General features: G+C 44.8%; 1 protein-coding gene across 3 annotated transcripts in view; it reads right to left on the bottom strand.

The window, feature by feature from the left end:
* Positions 1-19,752, bottom strand: part of GMEB2 (glucocorticoid modulatory element binding protein 2) — a 56,866-nt gene that overhangs the window by 13,069 nt on the left and 24,045 nt on the right. For 2 of the 3 annotated variants that reach the window (XM_038750438.1, XM_038750440.1), the window contains exons 3-5: positions 9,559-9,656; positions 7,485-7,612; positions 3,039-3,142 (exon numbers count right to left, since the gene is read on the bottom strand). In XM_038750438.1, coding sequence (XP_038606366.1) covers positions 3,039-3,142; positions 7,485-7,612; positions 9,559-9,656 — 330 coding nt within the window. Of the gene's footprint in view, positions 1-3,038; positions 3,143-7,484; positions 7,613-9,558; positions 9,657-19,752 lie in introns of those variants that run through there. The other variant, XM_038750441.1, reaches the window with a different exon arrangement.

Genomic DNA, 19,752 nt, shown 5'->3' with positions numbered 1-19,752 from the left:
TGCCTTCTATGCATCAAGTACTGTTCTAAGCACTAGGGCAGATACAAGATAATCATGTTGGACACAATCCCTGTCCCACATGGGGTTCACAGTCTTAATAGGAGGGAGGAAGATTTAGTCCCCATTTTACAGATGAGGTAACTGAGGCACAAAGAAGTTAAGTAATTTGCCCAAGGTCACATAGAAGACAAGTGGCAGAGCCGCAGTTAGAGTCCAGGTCCTCTGATGCCCAGGTCTGTGCTCTTTTTTTTTTTTTGTGGTATCTGTTAAGGGCTTACTTTGTGTTAAACACTGTTCTAAGCACTGGGTAGGCACAAGTTAATAAGGTTGGATACAATCCCTGTACCGCGTGGGGCTCATGGTCATTTAATCTCCATTTTACAGTTGAGGAAAATGAGGCATGGAGAAGTTAAGTGACTTGCCCTCATCTAGCCATTGGCAGAGCTGGCATCAGAACCCAGGTCCTCCGACTCCCAAGTCCGTGTTCTTTCCACTAGGCCACACTGCTTCTTCTAAAACCTTTTCTCTGGTTTCTCTGCTTCCAGCCTCTCCCCTCTCTCATCCCTACTTCATTCTGCTGCCCAGATTATTTTTCTACATTTCCCCCATTCCTCCAAAGCCTCAAGTGACTATCCACTCTTCTCCACATTAAGCAGAACCTCTTGATTACTTGCATGAAGGCCACTAATCAGCTCTCTCCTTCGATTTATCCGCACTTTTCTCCCACTACACTCTTCATTCTTCACAAGTGAACCTGCTCGCTATGCCCCGTTCTTGTCTCTCCCACTCTCTGACTTACTGTTGACATCCTCCTCCCTCCCGGGAACTCCGCATATTCGACAGACCGTAGCACTGCACATTTTGTAAGTCCTTCTGAAAGCACATCTTCTCCAGGAGACCTTCCCAGATTCATTTCTAAACTCTCTTTTTATTCCCCAATATTGCCTGTCAGCACTTCCTTATTACTTGAGCTCTGCAGTCACAGATAGCACTTATGTACATGTCTTACATACTCTATCACTCATGCACTTAGTCATGTACATATCGCCTCTCCTTTCTTCCTCCTATTTGCATTTTATTTTCGTGTTTGTCTCCTCCAGTAGACTGCAAGTTCCTTGAGGGCAAAGAACACGTCTATTAATTCTACTGCACTCTCCCACATGCTTAGTTCAGTGCTGTGCAGTCTATCCCTGAAAAATATGACTGGCTGATTGCTTGAGCTCTCTGGAGTAATTCTTAAATTTTGGCCCCATAGCCTGACTGTTTTTTTGTCTCAAGGACAATAAAGGCATTGGGGTCAGTGAGTTTCACCTCAGCATAATGCGCCCAATACAGCCACAACCAACCCTTGGGCTGTGGAGCCAGGGAGAGGGAAGAGTGCCTGGAACTATCATGAAGCTGAAGGTCCAGGCATTTCCTGGAGATGGGGTGAAAAGGAGGTTCTCCCATCTCCATCCAGTGGGCTGGCGAAAGGCCCAGGATGTCTGCAGTGAAGAGAGTAAGAGCTGAATTCCAGTGTGCTTGTGCTGTTCAGGACCATTTCAGCCAGTAGAGAGCCACTCTCTGGCTCAAAGGGACCCGTGGTTGGTACTGAATAAGGACAAGGCCAGGCTGGGGAAGAGGAGTGAGAGAGAGAGAGAGAGAGGGACAGAAGAGCTGGTTTGACTCTTCTGAGGGGGGTTTCAATTGGTGTAGCCCCTGGTACACGGATGACAAACTGACCACTCACCATCAATAACAACTTTTCGTTGAATGAGTGTTGGAGATTGCCACTGGTCAGAGTCCTTGACCAGACCTTCCCCCCTCCCTGCCCCAAGCCTCTTGCCTATTTGGCTTTCTGGTTATTCACCTTTCTTGGCTTCGAAAGGTCAAATCTTCAAAAAGTAGCCATAGAGAAAAGGTATTCATTCAATCATATTTATTGAGCGCTTACTGTGGGCAGAGCACTGTACTAAGCGCTTGGGAAGTACAAGTCAACAACATATAGAGATGGTCCCTACCCAACAACGGGCTCACAGTCTAGAAGACGAGCTCACAGTCTAGAAGCACTGTTCTAAGCGCTGGAGTACATAGAGGGTAATCAGGTTGTCCCACGTGGGGTTCACACTTTTAATTCCCATTTTACAGTATATTGCTGGGGGCGGGGGGGCGGGGGAGAGGGTCATCTGTCTGGCTCTTCGTTGTTAACCTACACACCTGGTTTTCTTTAGAAATCTCTCTTCCTGCTTTTATTACAATGTAGGTACATGATGGAGTAAGACTCTTAAATATACCAGGTACTCATTTCCTAATGGACAGAATTTGGTAATCTCTTCCCGTCTTCCATCTCTCCCTCAATCACCACAAATTCTACAACTCTCCCACTGAGCTTTTCTCCTGTTCGCCTTTCTCTGGTCATCCCTTCTTTTCTACTTCAGATTTATTTATTTAGATAAATGAGCTTGTCCCCAAGCCCCTCCCTAAACCAGGAGATGGTCAGTGTGAGCAGCCACTGAATTTCCTATACCAAGTGGGAAGGCTCTGCTCTAGTCAAAGGAAGGGTTTTTTTTTTGTTAAGCGCTTACTACGTGCCAGGCACTGTGTTAAGCACTGGGGTAGATACAAGCTAATCAGGTTTGACACAGTCCATGTCCCAACATGGGGCTCACAGTCATATTCCCCATTTAACAGGTGAAGTAACTGAGACACAGGAAAGTGAAGTGACTTGTCCAAGGTCACACAGCTAAAAAGTGGGATTAGAACCCAGATGCTTCTGACTGTCAGGCCCGGGCTCTATCCATTAGGCCACGCTGCTTCTCGGCAGCTGCCTCGGCACCCAGAGGCATATCCAGATATGGATGAAGAAGACGAAGAAGAAGGAGATGGAGATGAAGAAGGAGAATGGTTAGGAGGCTGCTGGGAACTTGGGGCTTACTTTCAGGCATTTTGGATGGTGACTGTTTGGATGATTAACGGTAATTCTAGATGACCGAGGCTGTTTCAGTCCCAAACCGAGGGAGGGTGCCCTGAGCCAGGGGAAGGCGAGCAAATTGTCTAACCTGAGCATTATCCCATTCATGCGGATCGCCCTCTTCCAATCCTTTAGCGTGGACTTGCCAGCCAGGTGGACAAACTCCTTCGGACTTAGCACGTGATCGCCGTACTGTAGAGGGAGAGAAAGCAGAACCATCAGTATCTGATTATAGGAGGCAGGCTAAGTCCACCATCGTCACCATCAACCAGCACCCATCTGCTGTTCTGGGGTTTACGCAGTTTTGGTTTGATGCCGACTCTAGCCTCAATGAATTTACAACCGAGTGGAGCGGTAAAAACCACTAAACATAATATAAAGATGTTGAAAAGAATGGCGTATTGCCAATATAAAATGCACAAATAACAAAAACCAACTACTACAGTACCACAATACTGAACTAGAGTACTTAATACAGTGCTAAGTTTTTGGTGTACAGTAAATGCCCAATAAATACTATTGATTGACTTCAGATTCAGAATAATAATAATAATGATGATGGTATTTATTAAGCACTTACTATGTGCAAAGCACTGTTCTAAGTGCTGGGGAGGTTACAAAGTGATCAGGTTGTCCCACGGGGGGGCTCACATTCTTCATCCCCATTTTACAGATGAGGTAACTGAGGCCCAGAGAAGTGAAGTGACTTGCCCAAGGTCACACAGCTGACAATTGGTGGAGCCGGGCTTTGAACCCATGACCTCTGACTCCAAAGCCCGTGCTCTTTCCACTGAGCCACGCTGCTTCTCTAAGTGAGAGATGGAGGTAAAGGCGTCATGTGCAACAGTTATATGCGCCTCTGGGTTACTCAAAGATGGCTTCCTGGAAGAAGCAGGTTTTTTATGGTATTTGTTAATCAATCAATCAATCAATCAATCAATTGTATTTATTGAGCGCTTACTGTGTGCAGAGCACTGTACTAAGCGCTTGGGAAGTACAAATTTATCATCAATCGTATTTATTGAGCGCTTACTGTGTGCAAAGCACTGTACTAAGCGCAACAAGTTGCCAAGTTGGCAACATATAGAGACAGTCCCTACCCAACAGTGGGCTCACAGTCTAAAAGAGGGAGTTAAGCGCTTACTATGTGCCAAGCACTATTCCAAGCACTGAGGTGGATGCAGTTTAATCAGGTAAGACACAGAATCTGTCCCATCAGACACTGTCCCTGTCTTACATGGGGCTTGCACTCTAAGTAGAAGGGAGAATAGGGACTCAATCCCCATTTTGTACTTGCTTGTTTGGGCTGCAGGAATTTGAAGGGGGGGGGCGGTTGGGTTGTAACTGAGTTCGTAAGGGTAGTGATGCCCACTCTGGCTGCATTGCGCTGAACGTCTATGGCTGCAGCAGGGAAGAAGAGGAAGAGACGGAAAGACTAGGAGGATAAACAGAATCCAGATAGTACCAAGCTAAGCCCCTCGACGTCCCAGCTTGTGGAAATGGACCCTATTGGCATGAATGACCTTGGTCAGTTTTGCAAAGCCAGTAACTAAAAGTACCAAATAGTCAAAACAAAGGCAGGGCATTTTGTTAACTTAGAAAACCACAAGAGGCAAGAGACTGGAGATGAATCACCTAGTCTTGGCAGGAACTGGAATAAAAACTCTAATCCCTGGCTCCTAGAAACAGCTAAGTACCAGCGAGGAAAGTGATGTGGGTTATTTCCTAATACAGATGAGGCCAAATGTGAAATGCATAGAAATAGCTTCCTCCCCGATTCCCATTAAATTATGTTTCTCATTTGTTTCTTTTAACCAAAACACTCGCCTTCAGAATAAGGATATACCACCTCCCTCACACACTCCAAGTCCCGTAAAAGCAACCAGTAATTCACAGTGAAGGACTTTCTTAATGGTATTTGTTACGCACTTACTATATGCTAGGGCCTGTTCTAAGCACTGGGATCGAAGCCCGTTGTTGGGTAGGGACCGTCTCTATGTGTTGCCAACTTGTACTTCCCAAGCGCTTAGTACAGTGCTCTGCACACAGTAAGTGCTCAGTAAATACAATTGAATGAATATAAACTAATCAGGTTGGACGTGGTCCCTGTCCCATCACTCACGGTCTTAATCCCCATTTTACAGATAAAGTAATTGAGGTACAGAGAACTGAAGTGACTTGCCCAAAGTCACACAGCAGGTAAGTGGCGGAGCTGGGATCAGAACATAGGTCCTCTGACTCAGAACCCCCTGCTCTTCCCCAGAGGCCAGGCTGCTTCCTTAAGGGCCTTAAGGAAGGCTACTTAACACCTCATTATTAAATGATGGCCAGTTACCTGCTTTCTTTGTAGCCACAACTCATCCAACAAGGGCAAGAGATTCTTTACCCAAAAGGAGGATCATTTTTTTCATTTTGGAGGGCTCTGAATGTTGCATCTCTTTAACAGTAGACCAGAATGAACTTACTGTCAATAAATAGGGGGCCCTCAGATGGCTTCTGTTGTTCACTTAATTGGGGAGTTCCCTCTTCAATCCATCAATCAATTGCATTTACTGAGTGCTTACTGTGTGCAGAGCACTGTACTAAGTGCTTGGGAAAGTATAACACAACAATATAACAGACACAATCCATGCCCACAATGAGCTTAGAGTCTAGAGGGGAAGATAGACATTAATGTAAATAAATAAATTACAGATTCATTCATTCATTCAATCGTATTTATTAAGCCCTTACTGTGTGCAGAGCACTGTACTAAGCGCTTGGGAAGTGCAAGTTGGCAACATGTAGAGACGGTCCCTACCCAACAGTGGGCTCACAGTCTAGAAGGGGGAGACAGACAACAAAACATATTAACAAAATAAAATAGAATAAATATGTACAAATAAAATAGAGTAATAAATACGTACAAACATATATACATATATACAGGTGCTGTGGGGAGGGGAAGGAGGTAGGGCGGGGGGGGAGGGGGAGGGGGAGAGGAAGGAGGGGGCTCAGTCTGGGAGCCCCCTTGTCTGCTGTGTGACTGTGGGCAAGTTGCTTCACTTCTCTGCGGATATGTACATATGTAGGGCTGGGGTGGTGAATAAATGGAGCAAGTCGGGGTGACACAGAAGGGAGTGGGAGAAGAGGAAAGGGGGGCTTAGTCAGGGAAGGCCTCTTGGAGGAGATGTAGCTTCAATAAGACTTTGAAGGTGGGGAGAGTAATTGCCTGTTGGGTACTCTGGCAGTCCAGGCCAGAGGCACGAGATAGCCGAGAGGTAAGTGGCAAGATAAACAAGACTGAGGTACAGTGAGTAGGTTGGCATTGGAGAAGCAAAGTGGGCAGCCTGGGCTGTGGAAGGAGAGTAGCGAGGTGAAGTAAGAGGGGGCAAGGTGTGTGAGTGCTTTAAAGCTGATGGTAAGGAGTTTTGGTTTGATGCAGAGGTGGATGGGCAACCACTGGAGGTTCTCAAGAAGTGGGGAAACACGGACTGAAAGTTTCTGTAGAAAAATGACCAGGCAGCAGAGTGAAGTATGGACTGCAGTAGAGACAGACAGGAGGCAGGGAGGTCAGAAAGGAGGCTGATGCAGTAACCAAGCCCCACTGTTGGGTAGGGACTGTCTCTATATGTTGCCAACTTGTACTTCCCAAGCGCTTAGTACAGTGCTCTGCACAAAGTAAGCGATCAATAAATACGATTGATTGATTAACCAAGGCAGGACCGGCTAAGTGCTTGGATTAATGTGGTAGTAGTTTTGGATGGAAAGGAAGGGACAGATTTTGGCGATGTTGTGAAGGTTGAACCGAGAGGATTTAGCGATAGGTTGAATAGGAGAGATCTATATAACAGATCTCCCAGATTTCTTTGTATTGTCCTTGAATCGGTATCAGCTAATCATCTCAATGCAGCAGAGCAGTGGACTATGTCTCCTGGTCTAACTGGAATCCGTATCGCCCAGCTTCTGACATGTGGAGTGGTATCACATACTGACAACTTAGACAATGAGCCCCATGTGGGACAGGGACTGTATCCCGTCTGATTATCTTGTACCTATCCCAGCGCTTAATACAGTGTGTGGCACATACTAAGTGCTTCATGAGTACCGCTAAAAAAAACAGTGCAAGTTATTATCCTGGGCTTTTAGACTGGCAGCCTGGCTCTGACCTGTAGCTCCTTGTGGCTTTATATCTTGATTAAATCTTGCATTGTGACTAACTTTGCTGAGGTTTTACTCCTCCACTCAATCAATCAAATGCCTATTGTGTGCAGAGCACTGTACTGAATATAACAGAGCTGGTAGTCATATTTCCTGTCCACAGTCACAGTCTAGAGGGGGAGGCAGACATTAATAAAAAATACAAAAATTATGGATATGTACAGGAGTTCTGTGGGGCTAAAGGAGGGATGAATAAAAGGAGCAAATCAGGATGATGCAGGAGGAAGTGGGAAAAGAGGAAATGAGAGCTAAGTCAAGTAAGGCGCTCGTAAGCGCCTGAGAGCCCTGCTTCCACAGTGACTTTCCATGCCACCCCGAGGGGACACACTCTCACCTGGACACACTTCACGTTGATGCCAGGGCACACAAACTTCCTCCATATCAGGTTGGCTTTGCTATCTCCACAGGTGATGGGATAAACAATCTCGGCCTCCAGGTTCTCCTCTTCTTCAGCCATCTTCACTTCTCACCAGGCGGGAGGATAAGGAGAGGGGGGAAGAGAAATTATCAGTTACAACCTCTTTTGACTATCACCCGGCAAAAAGGGAGGAGCCAGAAACTAAGTGCCCAGCCGCCGCTTGAAAAAAAAAAATCAAAACAATGGACTTAGTAGATCTAACAGGGATTCTCGATGGCCTGGCAGTGGTAAAGCCCACGATCACATTAAGAGCCTTTTAGAGAAAGGAAAATCAAGGCTGGTTTTTGGCTAAAATAAGTGAAACGTCTTCATAACGTTTTTCAGGGGACGGAGCTTTTAACTTTGACAGGCAAATGTAATAATGAAACCTGGCTGACATTCTTGGATACACAGGATTTGATGGCGGCGCTCTAAAGCACAGTAAGGTGCTCAATAAGTACAACTGACGGAGTGATAAATACAGATGGAATGGCAAAGATACCTCCGAGCTCTGAGGAATAAACTACAAAACAGGAGAGGGCAGCAGATCTCTAGTTCTAACTCCTTTCCACTTGATCACGTAGCCCAGTAGAGGGAAGGATTGCAATTCTTCCACTCAAGTTCTCAGGGCAAATGAAGGCTGCTAGTGGAGACAACAAAAAACATATAACACATAATCTGGGCTGGACACTCTAAACCTAGCAGCGCGGCTCAGTAGATAGAGCACAGACTGGGAGTCAGAAGGATTTAGGTTCTAATCCCGGCTCTGCCACGTCTGCTGTGTGACCTCGGGCAAGTCACTTAACTTCTCTGGGCCTCAGTTACCTCATCTGTAACACGGGGATGAAGACTATGAGCCCCAGATGGGACATGGATTGGGTCCTACCTGATTAACTTGTACCTATCCCAGCACTTAGAACAGTGCTTGGACCATAGTAAGTGCTTAACAAGCTCCATAATTATTACTATTACTAGAAAGATGAGATTTCAGTTTAAGATTATTTTCAAAGCCTGCTTCAAAATAGCTGAATGATCAAACTAGGGCAGGCACAAAGCACTTTGTCCTTGCAGCCGTTTTTTTAAAGTGGTATTTGTTCTCAATCAATGGTACTTATTGAATGCTTACTAAAGAGAGGCAGTGTGGCTTAGTGGAAAGAGCACAGGCTTGGGAGTCAGAGTTGTGGGAAGTTGTGGGTTCTAATCCTGGCTCCGCCACTTATCAGCTGTGTGACTTTGGGCAAGTCTCTTCACTTCTCTGTGCCTCAGTTACCTCATCTGTAAAGTGGGGATTAAGACTGTGAGCTCTATGTGAGACAATTTTATTACCTTGTATCTACCCAGAGCTTAGAGCAGTGCTTGGCATAAAGTAAGTGCTAAACAAATACCATCATTATTATTATTATCATGTGCAGAGCATGGTACTGAGCGCTTGGGAAAGTAAAATACTACAGAGTTAGCAGACACATTCTCTGCCCCAGATGAGTTTACAATCCAGAGAGGGAGACAGACATGAATATCAGTAAATAGTCAATAATATGATAATATATAATTTAAATGTATATTTAGGTGCTTGCTATGTTCTAGGCACTGTACTAAGTGTTGGAGTAGATACAAGTTAATCAGGTTGGACACAGTCCATGTCCCACATAAGGCTCACAGTCTTAATCCCCATTTTACAGAGGAGGTAACTGAGGCTCAGAAGTGAAGTGACTTGCCCCAGGTCACAAGCAGACAAGTGGTGGAGCTGGGATTAGAACCCAGGCCCTTCTGACTCCCAGAGTGTCTGTCTACTAGGCCCAGCTGCTTCCCTGCAACTTAAGCAGTGCTTAAGTTGAGGTGAGGGAGTGACAATCAATCAATCAATCAGTGGAGTTTCCTGAAGGCTTACTGTGTGCAGAACACTGTACTAAGCGACTGGGAGAGTGCAATACAATAGAGTTGGTAGACACGTTCCTTGCCCACACTGAGCTTACAGTCTAGAGGAGACACAAATGCTATGCGAGGACCCTACCTAAGACTGCTTCTTTCAGCTGAGAGGAAGCTGTGAAGGCAGCAGCCGCTGCAGCCGCTGCATTTTCAGTTTCCATGTTGTCTTCTGTTAGGTCACCCCTGGTAAGCAAGTAAAATGAAAAAAAGTTAGGAAACAGGACACAACTTGGGCCTTATCACAGTAAATTTTACTGTACTTCTTACCAGGCGAGGGGGAAAATACATGATCAATCACAACCTCTAGTTACTACCACCCAGCTAAGTACCTACTTACAACTGGGGCAGAAAAAAAATCAAACAATGAACTTAGTATAACAACAGGGTTAACACAATACTTTTGGGATCTATTTCCACAGTTATCTATCACACTGAGACACCTGTGTTACATAAAGTTGTCCATGGTCAAAGATGACATAATTTTTGGCAAACTTTACCCATGCATAACCAAGTCATCCCTTCCGGACTGCTCCTGTTTCAAGACTGTGTTTAGCTGGGTATTGAATTTTTGTTATTTTCAGCTGTCTGGGATTCAAATCTCTCCTCAAAGGGAGCTAGACTTTTCTCAGGGTAACACACCAGGCAGATCTGAATTGTGTTACTGTCTCCCCAGATCCATATCACTGGTGGGTTTAAGGTATTTTGCATTGCTTCCCTATTTATGCCCTTCCCTATCCTCTTCATCACGGAACAGTTGCTTCAGTATCCTAATGCCATCTCATCTCCTCACGGGACCCATCCAGTAAAGTTGTGTCACGATGCGGATTGTTTGGGGGCTAGCAGATGGTCCCGAAACTCATCTGTGACCTTTTCTTTGTCATCTGATGGAGGGAGGTGCATAGACTACGCTGGTGAACCTCCCTGAGAAGACAATTGTGATGTTTGCTTAGGACCAGATTAAACAGCCAGAGGGAAGGCTGACGTCAGTACAGCTGGAAAAGCTTCACTTGAGCCCTGTGCTTCATATCGTGACATCACTTCATTTTCAGCCTCCCCAAAAATATGCTGGTTTTCTTCATTTGGTTTCCTACTTCTTTGTCTTCCAGTGCACTGTCTGACTAAATGGCAGAATGCAGGGACTGCTTTTGGTTTTGTGTTGCTGATGAAAATTTTCATACGCATGCAATCCTGGAACCTTGCTAGTTGGCAGGGCTGGGCAACTGCTTGGGTTGTGGCCTACCACGAAGTGCAAAAAACTAAAAATACACCTCACCTCTAGGTCTTTGGGACTGATGTCTGAGGCACCCAAGGTTTTGGTTTTTTTTAATGGTATGCATTACATGCTTATTATGTGCCAGGCACTGTACTAAGCACTAGGATAGATACAAGCTAATCAGGTTGCACACAGTCTATGTCCCACATGAGGCTCACAGTCTTAATCCCCATTTTACAGATGAGGTAACTGAGGCCCAGAGAAGTGAAGTGACTTGCCCAAGGTCACAGCAGACAAGTGGTGGAGCCAGGAATAGAACCCAGGTCCTTCTGACGCCCAGGCTCGCTCTCTATCCATGCATTAACTGAGGCACAGAGAAGTCACCCAGAAGATAAGTGGCATCAGAACCCAGGCCCTCTGACTCCCGGCCTCACGCCCTTTCTTCTAGGCTGTTTCCTGACCCTGCAACCACCTTCTTCCACCTGCTCCCGCTGTCTTCCTACCCTGTCCTCATCTTCTAGATGGGCTTCCCACTTCCCACTCCTCACGGGAGTGGAGATAAATCATGGTAGGGGCTCAACAATCAGCTCCCTCAACTCCGGGGATGTTGCCATCATGGCGCTGCCATTGAGGCAGGGAGGGTAAGGCAGCAGCCATTGGGCTTGGGAGGAAGTCTTCCAGGAGTGGACTAATAGTAACTGCAGGACACCGAAGCCAAGGCAACTCCAGCTCTGGACCCCACTCCTTACTATTCGGCCACAAGAGCTGCTCTACAGGTGACGTGGAGCTGGACCGTCCCAGCTGTAGCACTGGCTCCAAGGTCATCACTGGCGGGAGGGAGGGGGGCCCACCCAAGCTTGGGGAGCAGCCTGCCACCCCTTAATTTCCAACAATTGTGGAGCCGGTAGGGAAGGACAGAGAGAATGGAGTGGGAATCCACAGCACTAGGGGGGATGGCTGGGATTGATTTGTCTACGCTTGGCCCGGGGCCAAAACCTGGCTCTTTCCACTTCTGCTCTTCCCTCTTCAGAATAGTGGATAATCTCTGGCCACTTGGGAGGGGACTCAAGGAGTTGTGGGGAGGGGGCGGAAGACTGCTCTTCCCTCTTCAGAACAGCGGATAATCTCTGGCCACTTGGGAGGGGACTCAAGGAGTTGGGGGGAGAGGGGCGGAAGATGTGAAAGTGCGTGTCAGCACCTCTCTCAGGCGGAGGATCGTTTGATCCGTCGTGTATTCAGTGCTTTCTGTGGGCAGAGCACTGGACTAAGCGCCTGGGAGAATACAATAAAACAGAATTGGTAGGCACCCTGTCCGCAACGAGCTTATAGCCTAAAACCGAAAGGGTCGTACCTTGTCCTGGGAACAAAAATTTGAAGAGAAATAGCTGGATGAATACGTGAGATTTTCCGAGTGTTGGCTGGTACAGAACCTTTCAAGGCTTGTCATCTGTTCAGAGTGCCGTGCTGACTACACAATTGTTCATAACGATCCGAATGCCTTTTTGTAGGTTTGCCTCCGGAGCCTGGTCACAGTCGACAGTGGCTCCTCTGATTCTCTGGACCTTTCGATGGTGAAAGTAGCCAGATGAGTTGGCTGCTTCCCACAAGATTAGAAACTCTTATAGAAGCAACCCATCAGTCACTGGCATTTACTGAGTGCTCACTGTGTGCAGAGAACTTGTAATAGGCATTCCAAAAACACAACAAAGGTGGTAGACAACTTCCCAGCCCACAGTGAGTTTACAGTCTAGAGGGGGAGACAGTTGTTGACATAAATAAATAATTTATACTTATGTACGTAAGTGATGTGGGGCTGAGAGTGAGGTGTATACCAAATGCACAAAGGGCACAGAGAAGACTTGAATTCAGTTCATGAACTGAATTCAAAACTGGGGCTCAATGTAGCTCAGGTGAGGTGATGATGTGTTGATGATTTTTAAGCTAAAAGGTTTCTGCTTTCTCTCCACAGGAAGCAGGAAACCACTTCCCTCCCCCAAACCAGCACCCGATCTTTGTCAGAATCATGGGGGATTTAGGGGAGATCATTTTAGATTCTTAACTTTTAGTCAGCCAACTCTGAACTCCAGGGAAGAGATTCCCAGGGCCACACTGGGAATGAGAAAGCAGCGTGGTCTAGTGGAAAGAGTACACCCTGGGAGTCAGAGGACCTGGGTTCTAATCCTGACTCTGCCACTTGTCTGCTATGTGACCTGGCACAAGAAACTAACCTCTCTGTGCCTCAGTTACCTCCTTTGTAAAATGGGGATTAAGGCTGTGAGTACTATGTGGAACAGGGACCGTGTCCAATCTGACTATCTTGAATCTTCCCCCCGTCTTGGTATAATGCCTGGCACATAGTAAGCACTTAAATACCATTAAAAAATGTAAAACATTATTCAATTTAAGGGATAATATTCAAGCTCAACACACAGCATTTTCTCTCCTAAATTTAAGGAAGTGCTGGGAACTTCATGTAATAGGTCTAGGAAGCCTCAGAAAACGCAACTGCATGAGAATGAATCTATTGTAATCAACTCTTGGAAAACCCTATTTATTGTTAGCAAAAAGCTTTGATGTGGTCTAAAATCCAGAATTATGAATTTGTTCAAATTGCTCTGAGATTGTCATTGCATTCTGGAGACCCTGCTGACACCTTACCACTCATTCTAAAATGGGGAGTTGGAAAAATCAACAGAGACCAAGCAGGAAAATATTAGACAAAACTTGAGCTTGAGCTTTAATGATGTTTGTAGTACAGCTCACTGACCATGCTGACCTTTTTGTGTTGAGGCTACAAGCAATGATACAAAATAAGATCTTTTTTTCCAATTAATTATAGGGAAACACTCCTTTTCTGCAATCTCGCATTTGCTTCTGGCTTCTGGACATCTCTATTTGGATGTCCCACTGATACCTCAAACTTAACATGTCCAAAACAGAACTCATCCTCTTTCCACCCATTATCCTCCCTGACTCACATACCAGTAACCTCGGTATTATCCTTGACTCACGTCTTTCTTTCAACCCACATATTCTATCATTCATTTATTCATTCATTCATTCCATCGTATTTATTGAGAGCTTACTGTGTGCAGAGCACTGTACTAAGCGCTAGGGAAGTACAAGTCGGCAACATATAGAGATGGTCCCTACCCAACAACGGGCTCACAGCCTAGAAGGGGGAGACAGACAACAAAACAAAACATGTAGACAGGTGTCAACATCGTCAGAACAAATAGAATTAAAGCTATATGCACATCATTAACAAAATAAAATATTAACCATCAAATCCTGTCAGTTCTACCTTGACAGGATCTCCAAAATCCACCCTTTCAACTACATTGTTGATCCAAGCACTTATTCCATCCTGCCTTGACTACTGCATCAGCCTCCAAACTGACCTCCCTGCCTCTCTCCACTCCAGACAATACTTCACTCCACTTGCCTGGATCATTTTTCTGAAAACAGTTTAGTCCACATCTCCCCACTCCCAAAGAACCTCCAGTGGCTGTCCATCCACCTCCGCATCCAACACAAACTCCTTACCATTGGCAATCAGCTCTGCCCCTGGTTGACTGTAAGCTCCTCCTGGACAGGAAATGTATCTACCAATTCTGATGTATTGTGCCCTCCCAAGGGCTAGTATAGTGTTCTGCACACAGTAAATACTCAATAAATACATTGGCTATCCATCTAATACGTGGTTGGGGTTTTTTTTCCTCATAAAAGGACACATCAGAGATGGGAATCAAGGAAAAGAATATGGCTGTTCTGAGCTTAATCCTTCCACTCATCTGCAAAGCATACTGAGCAACAGGGAGTTCAGTTTCTTGCTTTCTCTGTACACAGAAGTTACAGCTGAAACCTCTTGTAATAGCCTCCGAGTTGCTCATGCAGAGAATTTAATTCTCAAGAGCTACAGTATCAAATCTCACTCCAATAAAAATATTATTCTTTTTTTTCTACATATTTCCCATGATGGAAAGGATTTTATTAATGATTTTTGGTAATCTTTATAAAACACTGCCTCCTGAAAGTGGGCAAGTCTTTAGTTAGTTTGAATGTTTGGGAAAATTCATGTGTATGTCATCAATTAATTAAAATAAATGAAATATGATGCCAGAGCCTCCCGTTTTTAATTATACTGGTGACTTATCCCTGCTCTTGGTCATTAAAAAAAAAGAATTTGACCATCTGTTCAACAGAGCCTTTATCATCACATAAAATCTTACTTCTACAGTTTACATGCAAATTCAGGGATCGGACACCTTCCAACTGATCCCATTCCCCTTTATACATCAAAGAAAACTAAAACAGCTTTCCAAGATTAAGGAGGCAGGTTACTAGGCAAAATCAAGATTAGAGTTCACACATCCAAATTTCTAACCTGTTGGTGAGCCCGCTGAACCATGCTGGTTGTCTGTAAACCACTGTATGCTATTTCATCCCAATCCCAAGATCCTGTGTGATGTCCACATTCTCCTAATGGGAGCCTGCTGAGAAATTAGAAAGCTAGAGGACAGAGAGAATATGATACCTTATCTATGGGGAAACTCACTACTCTAAAAGGAAACTACCACAGGACATACTGGCATTGCCTTGTGTGTACCACATTCTTCTTAAAAAGAAACTACTTTTCCTCCAAGGAGGGAGGAACAGGCAGGCTGACTCTAAAGATGTTGTGTGACAATGAAAGACTGTACGGTCTGCCTTTCCAGGGAACATTAATGACCTGGGTTTACATAATGGGATGCATGGGTCCAAGGTTAATTATCATCGCAACAATCCTTCCGAGCCTGGAGACACTGACATGGTACTGGAAAGGAGAATTAATCAGTTCCCAACACTGCAGAATTTTGCTCCATTTTAAACCAGGTTATAAACCAGAGTTTATTAAAACCACAACTTGGAATTTGATACGCACTGGGGCTCTGGGGTACATGTAGATGATTCAACAGTTGGTACATATTTCAAAATAAACTGTTCTTTCGCTTCTACGCAAAGGACAACGAGCAGGTAAGTAAAGCCTAAGGAGATTAATGTTCACCGTTCCTGCCGCTGATATCTTGATACGGAAACTGAGGAGGCTATGAAGCAGGGTAGAAAGAAGACACTGGACAAAGGTGAGAGAACCCCCTTTTGTCCCGTTGTTAGAACTGGATGCTACTAACTTCATGTGCATGTCACTTCACCACTCTGCACCTCTGTTCCCTATTCACAAAATCAGGATTTAAAGAAACATCTCTCAACAGGGTTATTGTGATGAATTACAAAAAAGATTGCAGAAACGGTTTTTGAATACGAAGAGCTCTCCACTGGGTTTCAAGTACAGTTCTGCAGAAACTCAAGCAGCTCAAATAGAAATCCGAATGCAGTGAAATAGGACATGGTCATCTGGTGCTCATCATTGGGAACTGTGTTAAGGAACTGCGGCGTGGCCAGCCCTGCCTTACTGATTTTACCTTCTAATTTGATATTTGGGCTAAATTTGGAGATTTTCCAAGAATACGGTGGACAGACGGGCAGAATCGGAGCCAGGGTGGCTGACAAACGACTCTACAAATCAGCTGTAAGAGAATGCAGAACCATGACCTATTTCTCCACCAACATACTTTAACTTTTCTTTCTGAGCTATCCTTTTAATCCATTAAAGGAGAGCAAGCAACTAGTAGACCATGTCAGCTGAATGTAGGAGGGAGTAGAAAGAAAAGTTGAAAAGTTGTGCCCGTTTGTCAAATGCTAACTCATTACCTAGTATTGTGCAAAATGTTCTGTGGCAACCCTAGAAGGGAGGGAACTTTGTTATGGCATTTGTTAGGCACTTATTACATGCCAGGCACTGTACTAAGCAATGGGGTAGACACAAGCTAATCACGTTGGCCCACAGTCCATGTCCCACGTGGGGCTCACAGTCCTCAGTCACATTTTACAGATGAGGTAACTGAGGCACAGAGAAGTGGAGTGACTTGCCCAAGGATACACAGCAGACAGGTGGCGGAGCTGGGATTAGAAACCCATTTCTTCTGATTCCCAGGCCCATGCTCTATCCACTAGGCCATGCTGCTTCTCAATTTAATTAATTAGAATTTGCTCTTCATCCTCCTTTTGAAAAACATTCATTCATTCATTCAATCGTCCACTTCCTTTGGAGAAGAGGACTGTGGACAATGCTGGGTAATCTAGAAAAGGCTACTTTTCCATTTATTTCCCACAGATGTTCAAAGAGGCACCTAAAAAGAGAGTTGGCTAATTCTGTGGATTTCTCCTTCTCTATTTATGGGTCCCCAGGCAGATAACTGCAGAATGACTCCGCATTCTAATAACAGAAGAGGAGAAAGGGGAGGAAAAAAAAGGGGGGGAGGGAGGGAGACGGAGAAATCAGCCTTTCCCGTCCCAGTGGTCTGTCCCACCACCCAACAAGTATTCACATTAGCTAGTTGCCATGACAAAGCCGTGGGAGGGAAGCAGAGCTGCTGGCATTTCGTCAGAGAGGAATGCTCTTGAGTTTCTCCCCAGGAGAATCCATGAAGCAGACATGAAAAGAAAGAACTCAGAGCCCACAGAGTGATTAGCTTCTCTCTGCTCTTTAACTGCACATGCTAGATTAAATCTCAGTCTCAGGCAAGCTACCTTACTGCTGGCTAACAGCAATCTCCAACCCAAGTATAGGCAAATTATTTTTCGGCCCTTTAAATAGCCAGCTGTCTGCTGTTTGTTTGCTTGTTCTTTTAAAATGGTATTTGTTAAGCGCTTACTACCTACTTGTCACTGTACTAAGTCCCAGGGTAGATACAAGCTAATCAGGTTGGACACAGTCTATGTCCCACATGGGGCTCACAGTCTTAATCCCCATTTTACAGACGAGGGAACTGAAGCTCAGAGAAGTGAAGTGACTTGTCCAAGGTCACACGGCAGATAAGTGGCAGAGCTGGGATCAGAACCCAGGTCCTTCTGACTGAGTGCAGTTCTGTAGTAGATTCTGTTTCAGGATAACATCCAGAGAGAAGACAAGGAACAGTTCACTGCTCTTCCATATCATACTGACCTGACAAACAAGACAAGCTGGAAATTGTCAAGCATTTGCTTTTCTAAATATTTATCGGCTGCTTTATAAGACTTAACCCCCCTCCCCCCCCCCCCCCCCCCCCCCCCCACCCCAGAAAAACCTCTGTTTTCAGATTGGAAGAGTTTTTAAGATTTAAGAAGGAAACTAAAAAGTCGCAGAAAAATAAGCATATTACATTCCCAGACACCTGACAGAATGTTCTCACCACAGCTGTAGATGACAACCTATTTAATTCATGGAGCTGTTTCTAGAAAGCAATTGGATCGACTGGGAAACTGACAAACTCCTAACAAAACACAGAAGTATGGAAACTAGCAAACTACTTATAACTCTCTAGATACACATGAAACTGTACCACAATAAGCTGATCAGGAATAGAGTAAGAAATGGGTATGTGGAAAAGGAGAAAAATAGTTTTCTCCTCCTGAAAATCGTAACCTCCTTGTGGCAAAGGGATCATGTCTACCCAAATATGCTGTAATGTACATTCCCAAGCGCTTACTCTGCACACAGTATGCGCTTCAGTGAATACCATCGATTGACTGATTTTGTATTTCTAATTACCACCTTAGGGCGGCTCTCTGAATTTTATCACGGGTTTAATTTCACCAAAGAAAAAAATACTTCCTATGCTCAAGTCTGGACGGTTATGGGCAGGGCTGTGTGGAAGGCGAGACAAGAGATGGGAGGACAAATGTCTCAGGATCTGTCTTGGGCATGAAGGGTTTTAAAATATTTTCAAGGAAGAAAAGAAGCAGCACCATCTAGTACAAGAGAGCAAAGGCCTGAGAGGCAGAGAACCTAGGTCCTAATCCTGGCTTTGACACTTGTCTGTTGTGTGAGCTTGGGCAAGTCGCTTAACTTCTCTGTGCCTCGGTTTCCTCATCTGTAAAATGAGGATTAAATCCTACTCCCTCCTATTTAGAGTGTGAGCCCCCAAGTGGAACTGGGACTGTGTCCAACCTGATTATCTTGCATCTACTCTGGCATTTAGTACAGTGTTTGGTACATAGTAAGCACTTAACGAATACCTTTTTTAAAAAAAAAAAAAAGAAGAGGCAGGTGAAATGAGGCAGGGGAGAGAGATGGGTTAAGAAATACAGTTTGGTATGAGGTTAGAAATCCCTATGTACAGCACAATAAACAGCTTTTGAAGTTTAATTTAGTAACTTAATCGAGAAGGAAAGAAGTTGTTACATTTGCTGCTAAACTTCAATTATAGATGATACTGTAAGACACATACACACATGTGCACACACGCTATATGTCCTTCATTTCTGTCTAGGATGCTATTGACTGTAATTTGGCTGAAAAGACCTATATTTTGATTACGAGTCCTCCGAGGAACAGGAACCACATTTAATTCCCATTTGTGTATTTTCTCCCAGGGCTTAGGACCGTGCTCTGCACACTGAACGTGCTCAAGAAATACAATTACTATTGCCTATATGTGGCTGGCAAGGCCTTCCAGATGGTGAGCCTGTGAAAGCAGCTTGTTTCTGCTGTGCTATACCTACCCCTTGCAGGGTTTAATGCCTCTTGGAAGTCTTGGCTCAAGGATGGCAATCTCCTCCTAATGACTGCCTGCCAAGCTCATCTGTCTGCGGCTGCTGCTGTTGCTGATTTAGAGCTCTTACCACATGTGGAGCACTGTACTAAGCGGTTGGGAGAGTACAATACAGCAGAATCAGCGGACCCGTTCTCTGCCCATAATGAGTTTATGGTCTAGAGGATGACTTTTCTTCATCTGAACTTTAATCACAGCACCTGGTGTAATTATGGGTAAAATTCATACCAAGAAAATATTGGAGCATGGAAAGGAGGAAGAGAGGAACACAGGGAAGAGGTCCCTGGAAAGCTACTGGGAATAGGAGAAGGGACAGAGAAAGGGGAGGGGAGGGAATTATAGTCTAATTTTTTATTTACCTTTACAATGCAGTCTTCATATCAGGACTAGTTCTGGAATGGATCCTTGTCAATTGCTTGTAACATCAATCAAT

This window comes from Tachyglossus aculeatus, chromosome 8 (assembly GCF_015852505.1).
Source record: "Tachyglossus aculeatus isolate mTacAcu1 chromosome 8, mTacAcu1.pri, whole genome shotgun sequence".
In the NCBI taxonomy this organism is placed as follows: domain Eukaryota; kingdom Metazoa; phylum Chordata; class Mammalia; order Monotremata; family Tachyglossidae; genus Tachyglossus; species Tachyglossus aculeatus.
The sequence above is the reverse complement of the archived record's forward strand: the minus strand, read 5'-3'. Positions and strand labels throughout refer to the sequence as shown.